The sequence below is a fragment of the Oryza glaberrima genome, chromosome 5 (assembly GCF_000147395.1).
Source record: "Oryza glaberrima chromosome 5, OglaRS2, whole genome shotgun sequence".
In the NCBI taxonomy this organism is placed as follows: domain Eukaryota; kingdom Viridiplantae; phylum Streptophyta; class Magnoliopsida; order Poales; family Poaceae; genus Oryza; species Oryza glaberrima.
The window spans coordinates 25,199,467-25,212,308 of NC_068330.1; the positions used below are offsets into that span (position 1 = coordinate 25,199,467).

Sequence of the window (12,842 nt, forward strand, 5' to 3'; positions counted from 1 at the left end):
TATTTTTTAATCGTTTTACTTTGAACTAGATAACTTTTTTATTTGTTACACAACGGATCATCTCAAACCACATCTTTAGCACTTATGTATATGCATGTCATATCTTTCTGAAAGGAGACGCTAAATATAACTAGCGAATATAGTTAAAGTGGTCCATTACATAACAAATGCTCCCCCTGTTTCTAAATATTTGACGCCGTTGATTTTTTCTAAATATGTGTTGACCGTTTGTCTTATTCAAAAATTTAAGTAATTATTAATATGTATTCTATCATTTGATTCATTGTTAAATATATTTATATGTATATATATAGTTTTACATATTTTCAAAAGTATATAACAAGACGAACGGTTAAACATATGCTTAAAAATTAATCGTGTTAAATATTTAAAAACAGATGGAGTATAAAATTACGTGGTCCAAAGTAAAAAAATTTGGTATAAGATTGTCCAAACTGAAACTTTATCAATAAAAAATGTCCAAAGTGCAATTCACTAAAAAAAAATTCTACCTGGGCCTTAATCTCCAGCCCAATTGAGGCCCATTTACGTACTAGGACGGTTAATTTCGTTGCTCTCCTCACTTCCCAACCGCGTCGAGGCGAGGCGAGCTCTATCCATTCGCGCTCCCGGATCAGGTGGCCACCGAGGCGCCACCACCACCTCGTCGTCCTCCTCCTCTCCAAACCTCTCCTAAACCCCCGCGTCTCTCACCGCCATGCTCGTGGCCGCCTCCCGCGATGCCGCCACCGTCAGCTAGAACCCACCCGAACCCTCCCCTCCTCCACCTCCTCGCCTCCCACCGCGCGCCGCAGCCGCTCCCGCTCACGCCGGCGCACGGCCACCTCCCGCCGCGGAAGCGTCCCCGCGGAGTCGGCTCCGCAGCGGCGCCGCCGCCGCCGCGTGCCGCCGCCTCCGCGGAGGCCACCTACTCTGACCGGAGCGCCGCGCTGCGGGCGCTCTGTAGCCATGGCCAGCTGGCGCAGGCGCTCTGGCTCCTCGAGTCCTCCCCGGAGCCGCCCGACGAGGGCGCCTACGTCGCGCTGTTCCGGCTCTGCGAGTGGCGCCGCGCGGTCGACGCCGGGATGCGGGCGTGCGCGCACGCCGACGCCGAGCACCCGAGCTTCAGGCTCCGCCTCGGGAACGCCATGCTCAGCATGCTCGTCAGGTTCGGGGAGATATGGCACGCGTGGAGGGTGTTCGCCAAAATGCCTGAGAGGGACGTCTTCTCCTGGAACGTCATGGTAGGCGGGTACGGCAAGGTGGGCTTCCTTGAGGAGGCGCTGGACCTGTACTACAGGATGCTGTGGGCAGGGATGAGGCCGGATGTCTACACGTTCCCCTGCGTGCTGCGTACCTGCGGGGGCATCCCCGACTGGAGGATGGGGAGGGAGGTGCATGCTCACGTGCTTCGATTTGGTTTTGGTGACGAGGTCGATGTATTGAATGCTCTGGTGACCATGTATGCCAAATGTGGGGATGTTGTGGCGGCGAGGAAGGTGTTTGATGGAATGGCCGTGACAGACTGCATATCATGGAATGCGATGATAGCTGGGCATTTTGAGAATCATGAGTGTGAGGCAGGGTTGGAGTTGTTTCTCACCATGCTGGAGAATGAGGTACAACCGAATCTCATGACAATAACCAGTGTGACTGTTGCATCTGGAATGTTGTCTGAAGTGGGTTTTGCAAAAGAAATGCATGGGTTTGCTGTAAAGAGAGGTTTCGCCATTGATGTTGCATTCTGTAACTCGTTGATTCAGATGTACACCAGTCTCGGGAGGATGGGGGATGCAGGTAAAATATTCTCAAGAATGGAAACTAAAGATGCCATGTCATGGACTGCAATGATATCGGGGTATGAGAAAAATGGTTTCCCAGATAAAGCCCTTGAAGTTTATGCACTGATGGAATTGCATAATGTAAGTCCTGATGATGTTACAATTGCAAGTGCCCTTGCTGCTTGTGCCTGCTTGGGGAGGTTAGATGTAGGCATCAAATTGCACGAGCTTGCTCAGAACAAGGGATTCATCAGGTACGTTGTCGTTGCTAACGCGCTCCTTGAAATGTATGCTAAATCCAAGCACATTGATAAGGCTATTGAAGTATTTAAGTTCATGGCTGAGAAGGATGTGGTATCATGGAGTTCAATGATTGCTGGGTTTTGCATTAACCACAGGAGTTTTGAGGCTTTGTACTATTTCCGGTATATGCTAGGACATGTAAAACCCAATTCTGTTACATTTATAGCTGCTCTAAGTGCTTGTGCTGCTACTGGGGCTTTGAGATCTGGTAAGGAAATCCATGCACATGTTTTAAGGTGTGGTATTGGATCTGAAGGTTATGTACCCAATGCTCTTCTAGACTTGTATGTGAAATGTGGCCAGACAAGCTATGCTTGGGCACAATTCAGTGTGCACAGTGAAAAGGATGTTGTCTCTTGGAATATAATGCTTTCTGGTTTTGTCGCTCATGGGCATGGAGATATTGCTTTATCACTCTTTAACCAAATGGTAGAAATGGGAGAGCATCCGGATGAAGTTACATTTATTGCTTTATTGTGTGCTTGTAGTAGGGCTGGAATGGTTATTCAAGGCTGGGAGCTTTTTCACATGATGACCGAGAAATTTTCAATAGTTCCAAATCTCAAGCACTATGCATGTATGGTAGATCTATTGAGTCGTGTTGGGAAATTAACAGAAGCTTACAACCTCATAAATCGAATGCCTATCAAACCTGATGCCGCAGTGTGGGGAGCCTTGTTGAATGGATGCCGGATCCACCGACATGTTGAACTTGGCGAGCTTGCTGCAAAAGTTATCCTTGAGTTGGAACCTAATGATGCTGCATATCATGTTCTTCTGTGTGATTTATATACTGATGCTGGCAAATGGGCTCAAGTGGCTAGAGTGAGAAAAACCATGCGAGAGAAGGGATTGGAGCAAGATAATGGATGTAGCTGGGTTGAGGTTAAGGGAGTAACTCATGCATTTCTTACAGATGATGAATCACATCCACAGATAAAAGAAATAAATGTTGTTCTACATGGCATATATGAGCGAATGAAAGCATGTGGTTTTGCTCCTGTTGACTCCTTAGAAGATAAAGAAGTATCTGAGGACGACATCTTATGCGGTCACAGTGAAAGATTAGCTGTAGCTTTTGGTTTGATCAATACTACACCTGGTACCACTATTTCTGTCACAAAGAACCGATACACTTGCCAGAGTTGTCATATGATATTCAAGGCAATTTCTGAAATTGTTCGAAGAGAGATAACTGTTAGAGACACTAAGCAATTACACTGCTTTAAGGATGGAGATTGTTCATGTGGAGATATAGGATATGGATGAAGAACTTACAGAAAGAGGGCTGTATAACAATACAAGATGTGGCCATGCATTATTATGCATCTGCTGCAAGAACTGCTACAGAAATCCTTTGCAACAACAGTTGTTAACCACACTAACAATATAAATGCTCACTAGCAGTTTGGATATAGGCATATAGCAAGAAGCCCCAGCAACCCTGCTTGGATCAACAAAGCTAAAATTTTCAGTTATATGTATTAGGTTTGTGCAAGTATTCAGCTTGGTACATGACAAAAAATGTTGAAAATCTAGCTCAGATACTGGTACTCCAGCTTTTGTCATTTCTTATTGCACAGAAGGTATTGTCTTTTCGGCTCTATTTGTTGGATCACAAGGAGATACTTTATTGTTGCTCTTACATTTTTAGTGTTTCTTCCTTGCAGTCCCCTTAAGTGGTGCTTCATGCAGATGATCTTTGCGTCCAACAATGTCCAGAAATATCCAAGTAAGATTAGCTTTACAGTGAGAATATTATAGCTTTTGTATGCTACTACCTCCTTCCCTAAATATATGACGTTGGTTAGAACTAACCAGCATCATACAAAAAGACACGGAGGGAGTATTTTGTTAAATAGGAGTAACAACGCTGTAATGGTTGTCAGTGTCGACTATAGGGCTAAAGAATTTTGCCTGTTCCATGTTAGTGATAGTGAATATATGTAACTAGAGATATTGGCAAAATAGCATGTGTTAGTGCTTCTTTAAAATCTTTCTACATTCACACATATAACACCGGTATAGCTGGCATAGAAATTGATTTACAGGATGTATTTGAAGGGTTCTTTTGCAGGAAATTCACAGAACAATTCAATTTCAGCGTTCTAAACAGGTGTTAAAAGTGCCCTGCCTCCTACTTCCAAAGATACTACAAGAGTGATTGACTTCCTATCTCCAAGGGAACGATATGCATGGTTATCTTGGCATCATTACTAGTTTACTACAAGACCCAAACTGGCCAAGGTCCAAGGGCTCTTTCCTGCTTGGAACAAACTACGAACGCAAAAACACAGCTCCTACTTTCCCCTTTTTTTTTTGACTGAGTGTTTTGTACCAGACTGTTAATCTGGAATTTTAAGTTTGTTTGCACCCTTGGGCCTTGGCCTTGTATGCTTGTGTTCTTGGCTAAGCAATGTGGGACTAAAACCACACTCTCTCGTATACTCATGGAAGTTCATGACTGAAAATTCACGTACGTTGTGTAGATACAATTTTGTGTAGGACATGTCCGCCTACTGCTTTTTTTTTTGTGCAGTATGTGTTTTTTTTTTTGGTGCAGTATGTATTTTTTCTCTCGAAATGAGTAGATCTCTTGTGCTGCCTTTTTTCAGGAACGTGTTGCACTTTTTCCTGCCCTACAGTTTTTCTTTTAAAGTTTTGAAGAAATGTATATGTGCTTATCGGTTCTGCAGTGGGAAATGTGTTATGTGCAGAGTTTGTCCACAGATGTGCAAGGTAAAAATGATCTAGTGAATATGTGCAGAACATTTTATGTCAAATTTGCAGAAACATTTTGAGTGAAGTGTGCAGAACATTTTGTGTGAAAATGTGGATGGACAAATTCAGATGTATCTTTTGTGGGTGAAAATGTGCATATGTGTTTTCTATGGAAATGCACAGATGTTTTCCTTTTGAATGGAAAAGTGCACATATGTATTTTCTTTGTATGAAAATGGTGCATAAATAATGTGTGGATTGTGCAACGAAAATGTGCAAACTTTTTTGGATATCTGCACTATAAAAACACAAGTGCACACATTGCATAGTTGCGCATATCCAAAAGAGTTTGCACATTTTCGTTGCACAAGATATAAATGTGCACTTGTGCAATGTAAATGTACAAACATTTTTATGTGCAGATGCATTTTAAAAAAATAGTAATGTGACGTGTATTTTGTCTTTATGGAAATGCGAATTTTCATGAAAGATGAATAGATATTTTATTTGCAATTATAAAAATTACATCTTTTTTTATGTTATGTGCAATATAAATTTCCACGAAAATGCACTCGTATTTATTTTTTGTATGGAAATATGCAAATATGTTTTCTTTTTGCAATCGCGCAAATATATTTGTTTGGAATGGAAAAGTGCAAATATAATCTTCCCTCTAAATTAGAAAATATATTTTTTAATTATAAAGCTATGTGGTAATAAGATTTTTAGTAAATGCAAATCTATACCTTTTGTATAGTTGCAACTCATTGCATCCTAAAGTTTAACATGCAAAAATGCTACATCATTATTCACTAATATATTATATTACAATACGATATTATCATGTGCATTAGAGAGTACAGTGCACTACTTTCTCTGTAAAGCAAAAAAAGAAAACAACAATCCTGAAGATGAATCTGTCTTTTTGGACAAAGGGAGTTCAAAAATCACAAAGCACAATGGATTGTTTTGATATGTGTGGGGTTTGTAGCCAGTTGCTGAAAATCGGTTTCCTAATTATCTTCTAAATTTAACATAGTAATCAATGTGATATTTATTGTACATTTCACAAAATCTCAAAGATCTCCTATGTACATAGTAATTAATTATTTATATGCTAATGGCTCACCAACACAGCCTTACGCTCTTACACTCTCAGCCAAACATGAGTTAGAAAACGACAAAAAAAATCAAAATTAATTCTAATATTAAATTCTAAATTCAAAGTTGGCTACAACTAATAAACCTGTGGCTCAAATAAGTATATCGTAATTGCCCATATCCTAAGATATGATATACGACATAGTCTATAGCCCGTTTTAAAAGCTACTGATATGCTCAAGCCAAAGATATGATAGAATTCAATGCTAAATAAACATCCGTTATGACATGGGTTTTTCCGGTTTGGAAAAATCAATTATATTGATTCTAAAGTTAAATTCTAAATTCAAAGTTGGCTCCAACTTATAAACCCGTCGCTCAAACAAGTAGATCGTAATTGTTGGTATTCAAAGATATATCACGGTTATCTTCTTCACATCATCACATGCATGGTGTAGGTTACGCCCACTTTAAAAGCTAGTATGCTCATGCCAAAGATACAATGAAATTCAATGTAGTATTTTTTTTCTAGTTTGTAGAAATCAATTTTATATTGATTATAAAGTTGAACTCTAAAATTCAAAGTTGGTTATAACTTATAAACCCATAGCTCAAATAAGTAGAGTGTAATTATTGGTATCTAAAGATATGATATTCATGGTCATCTTCCTCACACGCACAGTATAGGTTACTCCTGCTTTAGAAGCTAGTGATGTGCTGATGCGAAAGATACGACGAAATTCAATGTAGTAAAACATCCGTTACGAATACTGATTTTTTTCTAGTCAAAAGAATTCAATTATGTTATTCTATAGTTAAATTCTAAAATTCAAAGTTGTCTATAACTTATAAACCCGTGGCTCAAACAAGTAGATCATAATGGTTGTAATTCAAAGGTACGATATGCATGGTCAACTTCCTTGCACGCACGGTATAGGTTACTCCCGCTTTAAAAGCTAGTGATGTGCTGATGCGAAAGATACGACGAAATTCAATGTAGTAAAACATCCGTTACGAATACTGATATTTTTCTAGTCAAAAGAATTCAATTATGTCATTCTATAGTTAAATTCTAAAATTCAAAGTTGTCTACGTGGCTCAAACCAGTAGATCTTAATGGTTGTAATTCAAAGGGAAGATATGCATGATCAACTTCCTCGCACGCACGGTATAGGTTACTCCTGCTTTAAAAGCTAGTGATGCGCTGATGCGAAAGATACGACGAAATTCAATGTAGTAAAACATCCGTTATGAATACTGATTTTTTTTCTAGTCAAAAGAATTCAATTATATTATTCTATAGTTAAATTCTAAAATTCAAAGTTGTCTATAACTTATAAACCTATGGCTCAAACAAGTAGATCGTAATGGTTGTAATTCAAAGATACGATATGCATGGTCAACTTTCTCGCACGCACGGTATAGGTTACACCTGCTTTAAAAGCTAGTGAAATTCATTACGAATACTATCATTCATTTTTTAGTCTTTAGAAATTAATTATACGGATTCATAGTTGCATGGCTTGTGCGGTATTGCCCGCATATCACCTTCATTCTCAATGTCTAATAAGACAAACTAAAATCCATGATTTTCACTTAAACCAACTAATCTATCATCTTCATCTTCTCTTTTCTTTTAAGAAACGTCAAATTTTTCTCTCTCAAAAAACCTCCTCAAATTTCTCATCCCTTAGACGCCACATTTCACTCCAATGCAAAACAACACGCATGTTGAATCACTTATGCAACATATATAGCATAGTAGTATGAAACAAAAAAAATTCCATCTCTTTTGGCATCCAACAAGGCAAGATAAACCGAGCCAAAAATAAAAAGGAGAAAGGAGAAAAAGGGAAATTCAGCACAAATAAATGGCACACACACGAGGGGCAGCCAGCTATCCAGCCATCTTGCACAAATCCAGGCGTTAATGTGTATCCCCACCCCACCCCCTCCCCTCCACCACCTCCCTGTACACGTGTCCCGAGCCACGTCATCCTGCACCACGCTCCCCGCTCCTCTCCTCCCCCTATAAAAACCCCGCCTCGGCGAGAGCGACCACCCATTCCACCAAACCAAGCCAAGCAAGCCTCACACCCTCGCCCGCGTCGTCTTCCTCCTCGCCGCCGTCGCGCATGGCTCAGTTCGGCGGCTTCGGTGGCTGGTCCGCCATGGATGTTGCCGCTGCCGCCGCCGCTGCTCTGGGCAACGTCAGCGGCGTGGTGTACCACGCCGATCCTGCTGCTGCCGTGTACGCGTCTCTAGTCCCTGGCATGGCTGTGGTCCCCGGGCGTGCTCCGCCGTCCGCCGTGCAGATCGAGGCGGCGAGGCGGTGGAAGGAGCTGGAGAAGATGGCCCTGCGGTCGGTGAATCTCATGGTGACGTGCGCCGGCGCCATCCAGGCGGGCGACTACGCGGCGGCGGCCGGGAGCCTGTCCGACGCGCGCGAGATCTTCGCCAAGATGCCCACCACCCGCACCGGGATCGGCCGCGTCCTCACCCACTTCGCCGACGCGCTCGCCGAGCGCCTGTTCCCGGCGTTCCCGCAGTCCGCGCCGCCGCCGCCGCCGCCACGCGGGGAGCAGCGCGAGCTCTTCCGCGGGTTCTACGAGGCGGGGCCGTACCTCAAGTTCGCCCACCTCGCGGCGAACCAGGCCATCCTCGAGGCGTTCGAGGGGTGCAACAGCGTGCACGTGATCGACTTCGCCCTCACCGATGGCATCCAGTGGCCGTCGCTCATCCAGGCCTTGGCCGTCCGCCCCGGCGGCCCGCCGTTCCTCCGCATCACCGGGATCGGCCCCCACGCCGCCGGCAACCGCGACGAGCTCCGCGACGTGGGCCTCCGCCTCGCCGAGTTCGCGAGATCTTGCAGCGTCCCCTTCGCCTTCCGCGGGATCGCCGCGGACCAGCTCGACGGGCTCCGCCCGTGGATGTTCCAGGTCGCGCCCGGCGAGGCCGTCGCCATCAACTCCGTGCTCCAGCTCCACCGCCTCCTGGTCGACCAGGACGCCGCCGCCGCGGCGTCGTTCCCGGCGCCCATCGACGGAGTGCTCGACTGGGTCGCGTCCATGAACCCCAGGGTCTTCACGGTGGTCGAGCAGGAGGCGGATCACAACAAGTCGTCGCTGCTCGAGAGGTTCACTAACTCCCTCTTCTACTACGCCTCCATGTTCGACTCGTTCGAGGCTATCAGCCGCCATGGCGGCGGCGACGGGGCGGGCAACCCGCTCGCCGAGGCGTACCTGCAGGGGGAGATCGCCGACATCGTGAGCCGCGAGGGGAGCAGCCGGGTGGAGCGCCACGAGCAGATGCCGCGGTGGGTGGAGAGGCTGCGGCGCGGGGGGATGACGCAGCTGCCGCTCGGCGCCACCGGCCTCTGGCAGGCGGTGATGCAGCTCCGCGAGTTCTCCGGCGCCGGCTTCGGCGTCCAGGAGAACGGCGGCTTCCTCACGCTCACCTGGCATAGCCAGAGGCTGTACTCGGCGTCGGCGTGGCGCGCGACCGCGGGGAAGAAGATGACGATGATGGCTAGCGGCGCCGCCGACGCCATGGAGGAGAGCCAGAACAGCAACACCAACGGCGGCGGCGGCGGCGGAAGCAGTGGTGGTGGCCATGGTGCTCTCAACCAAATCATGCAGTGAAGAAGAGGGATGTTTGGGTTTCGAAGTTTATGTGGGGGAAACAATGTGATCGATTTTGATGAACCAGATTAAAAGGTTGTAATAATGCATTTAGTCTGAGAGAGCAACATGTTGGTTTTCGAATTAATAATAAAATGTCGTTTCTAGTTCATTGGCAATGTGTGAATGTTGAAAATGGATCCTTTGAAGTACCATAATTAACTGCTATTTAACGCAGATGTGTTCCTATATGCCCTTAGCACACACTTTTAATTTCCAAATGTAAGTTTTCACATGAATGTGTGAGATGAAAGTGTTTCGAATGGAAGTTCTCAAACAAAAGTTATTTGGATGAACATTTTCAGATGAAAGTGTGTGCTGAAAACACAGCTGCTCTAGATAGCAATCCCCACGACTAACATGTGTTTTCCGGCCTACATATCAGTGAGTGCTACTGCACCAATAGTAATTCAGAGGATCCCATTTCATCAATGTTACTCCTAATCAATCTTTTGGGTAAGAATTAAGTGTTAGATCCTGATCTTTCGAAATCAAAATAGAGATATTGCACCAAGACTCGTGGGATGGCTTCACTATTTCATTTGATTTCAACAAATTTCGTTGCCAAAAATTTGGAGCTCCCCTAGATGAAATTGCCCAAATTTCATGAATCTCACTCAATATTCACAAAATTCATCATCTTGCTAAGGCTCGCATTTTGACACCAAATTGGAAACCCTGCCTATAGGACGTCACATGTTGCCTAGGACTTCGATCTCAACCTCACGATGCCATTGGTGTGGGAACTTGGGGGAATTATGAGAGTGGCCATGCATTGGAGAAGTGGTGCCAAGCGAAGAGAGATCACTGCAGCCTAGCTTACTCTACGGTGGATGCTAAAAACGATCAAAAGACCTTGGTCGCATGGTATCATTGGTGAGGGTAGATGGAAAAATGCGGGAATAATCATGCATAGAAGATCACTCTTTACCTTACCTTGCGGTGGATGTTGGATACGACAAAAGGATCTTGGTTGCGCAATGCGTTGGCGAGGACCTGTCAAAATTACGAGAGTACCCATGAATGGTAGACGTGGTGCCAAGTGGAGTGATGTCACTCTAGCCTATCTTACTCTACGGTGGATGCTGAAAACAACCAAAAAGTGAGTTGTTTTTTCTCCCACCAATTTGGGCCGTGAGCCAGTGACTAGTATCATTGTCTCATATAGTCACGTCCCTGGCGCAAATAGTCTAAAGAATATGATCGATTTGGATTAACCATATTAAGGTTGTAATGCATGTTGTCTGAGTAACATGTTGTTCTCCAAATTATAATAAAATGTAGTTTCCGTTCATTCGTGTGGGTGAATGGCGGACATGGATCCTCTACATTACTACTGGTGCAGTCACACTCATTGACCGATGCTTTTAATTCAGAGGATCCCCATGTGTGAATGTCGCTCCTGATTGATCTCTCCTTTTGGTAGGAATTAAATGTTAGATCGGTAATCTTTAAAAAGAATCCTTTAAAATAGATAGTGTATTGGGACTTACACGTTGAGATCACAAATTTATCTGATTTTAATCAGATTCCATTTCCAAAAATTCAGATTTCCTCAAAATGAAACAAATTGGATTTCAGAAATCTCGTCTGAAATTCATGAGATTTTGCATCTTGCTAAGGATCGCATTTCAACCCTAAAATGAAAATGAAACCTACTCATCATGCAACACCTAAGAGTGGGCCTTGATCTTAGCCACACGGTGTCGTCAGTGAGGTGCACGGGAATTGTGAGAGTAGCCATGAATTTAAGATGTGGTGCCAATGGGAGTAAGGTCATTCCAACCTAGCTTAATCATTGGTTAATGTTGAAAACAACCAAAAGACCTTCTTCGCATGGTGTAGTTGGTCATGATGCATGCAAAATTATGAGAATAATCATGAATGGAAATAGGATGCTAGTCAAAGTGAGATCACTCTACCTAACTCTGTGGTGGATGTTGGATATGACCAAAAGATCTTAGTCACACAATGCGTTGGTGAGGGCTCGTGGGAATTGTGAGAGTAGTCATGAATGGGAGACATGGTGTGGAGCACAATGCGATCAATTTAGACGAAGCAGATTAAAGTTGTAATGCGTTTTGAGTAACATGATGTACTTCGAATTATAATAGAATGCTATTCCGGTTCAGTAGTACTTATTAACTACAACCGGTAATCCAAAAAAAATTCCCATTGGTGAATGTTAATCTCTTCTTGGTAATAATAAAAAAAATAGATCGATAATCTTTAAAAAGAATCCTTTAAAATAAGTATTGCATTAGGACTTATAGGTTGGGTTCACAATTTTGTTTGATTTTCATCAAATTCCATTGCAAAAGAAACCATATTTCCTCAAAATGAAATAAATTGGATTTCACAAATATCGCTCAAAATTCATGAAATTTTGCATCTTGCTAAGGATCACATTTTGACCCTAAAATGAAATTGGGAACCTACTCGTCATGCAACACCTAAGAGTGGCCTTGATCTTAGCCACATGGTGCCATTAGTGAGGCGCATGGGAATTGTGAGAGTAGCCATGAATTTAAGATGTGGTACCAATTGGAGTAAGGTCACTCCAACCTAGCCTAACAATGGTGAATGTTGAAAACAACCACAAGACCTTGGTGGCATGGTGTCGTTGGTCATGACGCATGAAAAATTGTGAAGAGTAATCATGAATGGAGATAGGATGCCGACTAGAGTAAGGTAACTCTACCTAACTCTGTGGTGGATGCTCGATATGACCAAAAGATCTCGGTCATACAGTGTGTTGGTGAGGGCTTTTGGGAATTGCGATAGTAGTCATGAATGAGAGACATGGTGCCGAGCACAGTGAAATGTCGTTCATCTCACTTGTGTGGTGGACGCCGAAAACAACAAAAATAGTTTTTTTTCCTTCTACTGATTTAGTCCATGTTGGACTATGTGAGATAGGTTAATACTTGGTATCTCAATTGGATAGGTCAATATTTCAGCCTATCCGCTCGCACTCTTAAATGAGAGGCATGCCTAAAGTATGCATGACGGTGTTGCCTGGTTCTTGATTTGTACTAGTGTCATACTGACCTACCTATTGTACTATCTTTCTTTCTTGATTAGGACAAGGATTGTACGGATGTGTCTTAAATGGTTCTCCATCTTACTCCCTCCATCCCATAAAAATCAATCTAGAATAGGATGTGACGTTTCCTAGTACAATGAATTTGGATAGATATTCTAGTACAATAAATGTACTAAAAAAGGTTACATAACATGTTTGTTTATTTTGGGA

The 12,842-nt window shown here is 43.5% G+C and overlaps 2 protein-coding genes across 5 annotated transcripts; both read left to right on the top strand.

The window, feature by feature from the left end:
• The first annotated feature begins 608 nt into the window (after positions 1–608).
• On the top strand, positions 609–4,698 carry LOC127775014 (pentatricopeptide repeat-containing protein At1g15510, chloroplastic). Of its 4 annotated transcripts, none has more exons than XM_052301313.1 (3): positions 609–3,670; positions 3,755–3,816; positions 4,149–4,698. In XM_052301313.1, the coding sequence occupies exon 1, from the start codon at positions 741–743 to the stop codon at positions 3,351–3,353; it is 2,613 nt and encodes an 870-aa protein (XP_052157273.1). In that variant the 5' UTR covers positions 609–740; the 3' UTR covers positions 3,354–3,670; positions 3,755–3,816; positions 4,149–4,698. The 4 variants fall into 4 exon arrangements, with proteins under 4 accessions (XP_052157273.1, XP_052157272.1, XP_052157274.1 ...); XM_052301312.1 differs by having other exon boundaries at positions 4,162–4,698; XM_052301314.1 differs by having other exon boundaries at positions 4,189–4,698.
• Positions 4,699–7,991: 3,293 nt separating this feature from the next.
• On the top strand, positions 7,992–9,591 carry LOC127775017 (protein SLENDER RICE1-LIKE 2). Its single transcript, XM_052301317.1, has one exon. The coding sequence runs from the start codon at positions 8,042–8,044 to the stop codon at positions 9,545–9,547; it is 1,506 nt and encodes a 501-aa protein (XP_052157277.1). The 5' UTR covers positions 7,992–8,041; the 3' UTR covers positions 9,548–9,591.
• Positions 9,592–12,842: the final 3,251 nt, after the last annotated feature.

Bases quoted from the DNA above. Each gene is read 5' to 3' on its own strand.
- LOC127775014 (XM_052301311.1), top strand. From the start codon at position 741: ATGCCGCCACCGTCAGCTAGAACCCACCCGAACCCTCCCCTCCTCCAC.
- LOC127775017 (XM_052301317.1), top strand. From the start codon at position 8,042: ATGGCTCAGTTCGGCGGCTTCGGTGGCTGGTCCGCCATGGATGTTGCC.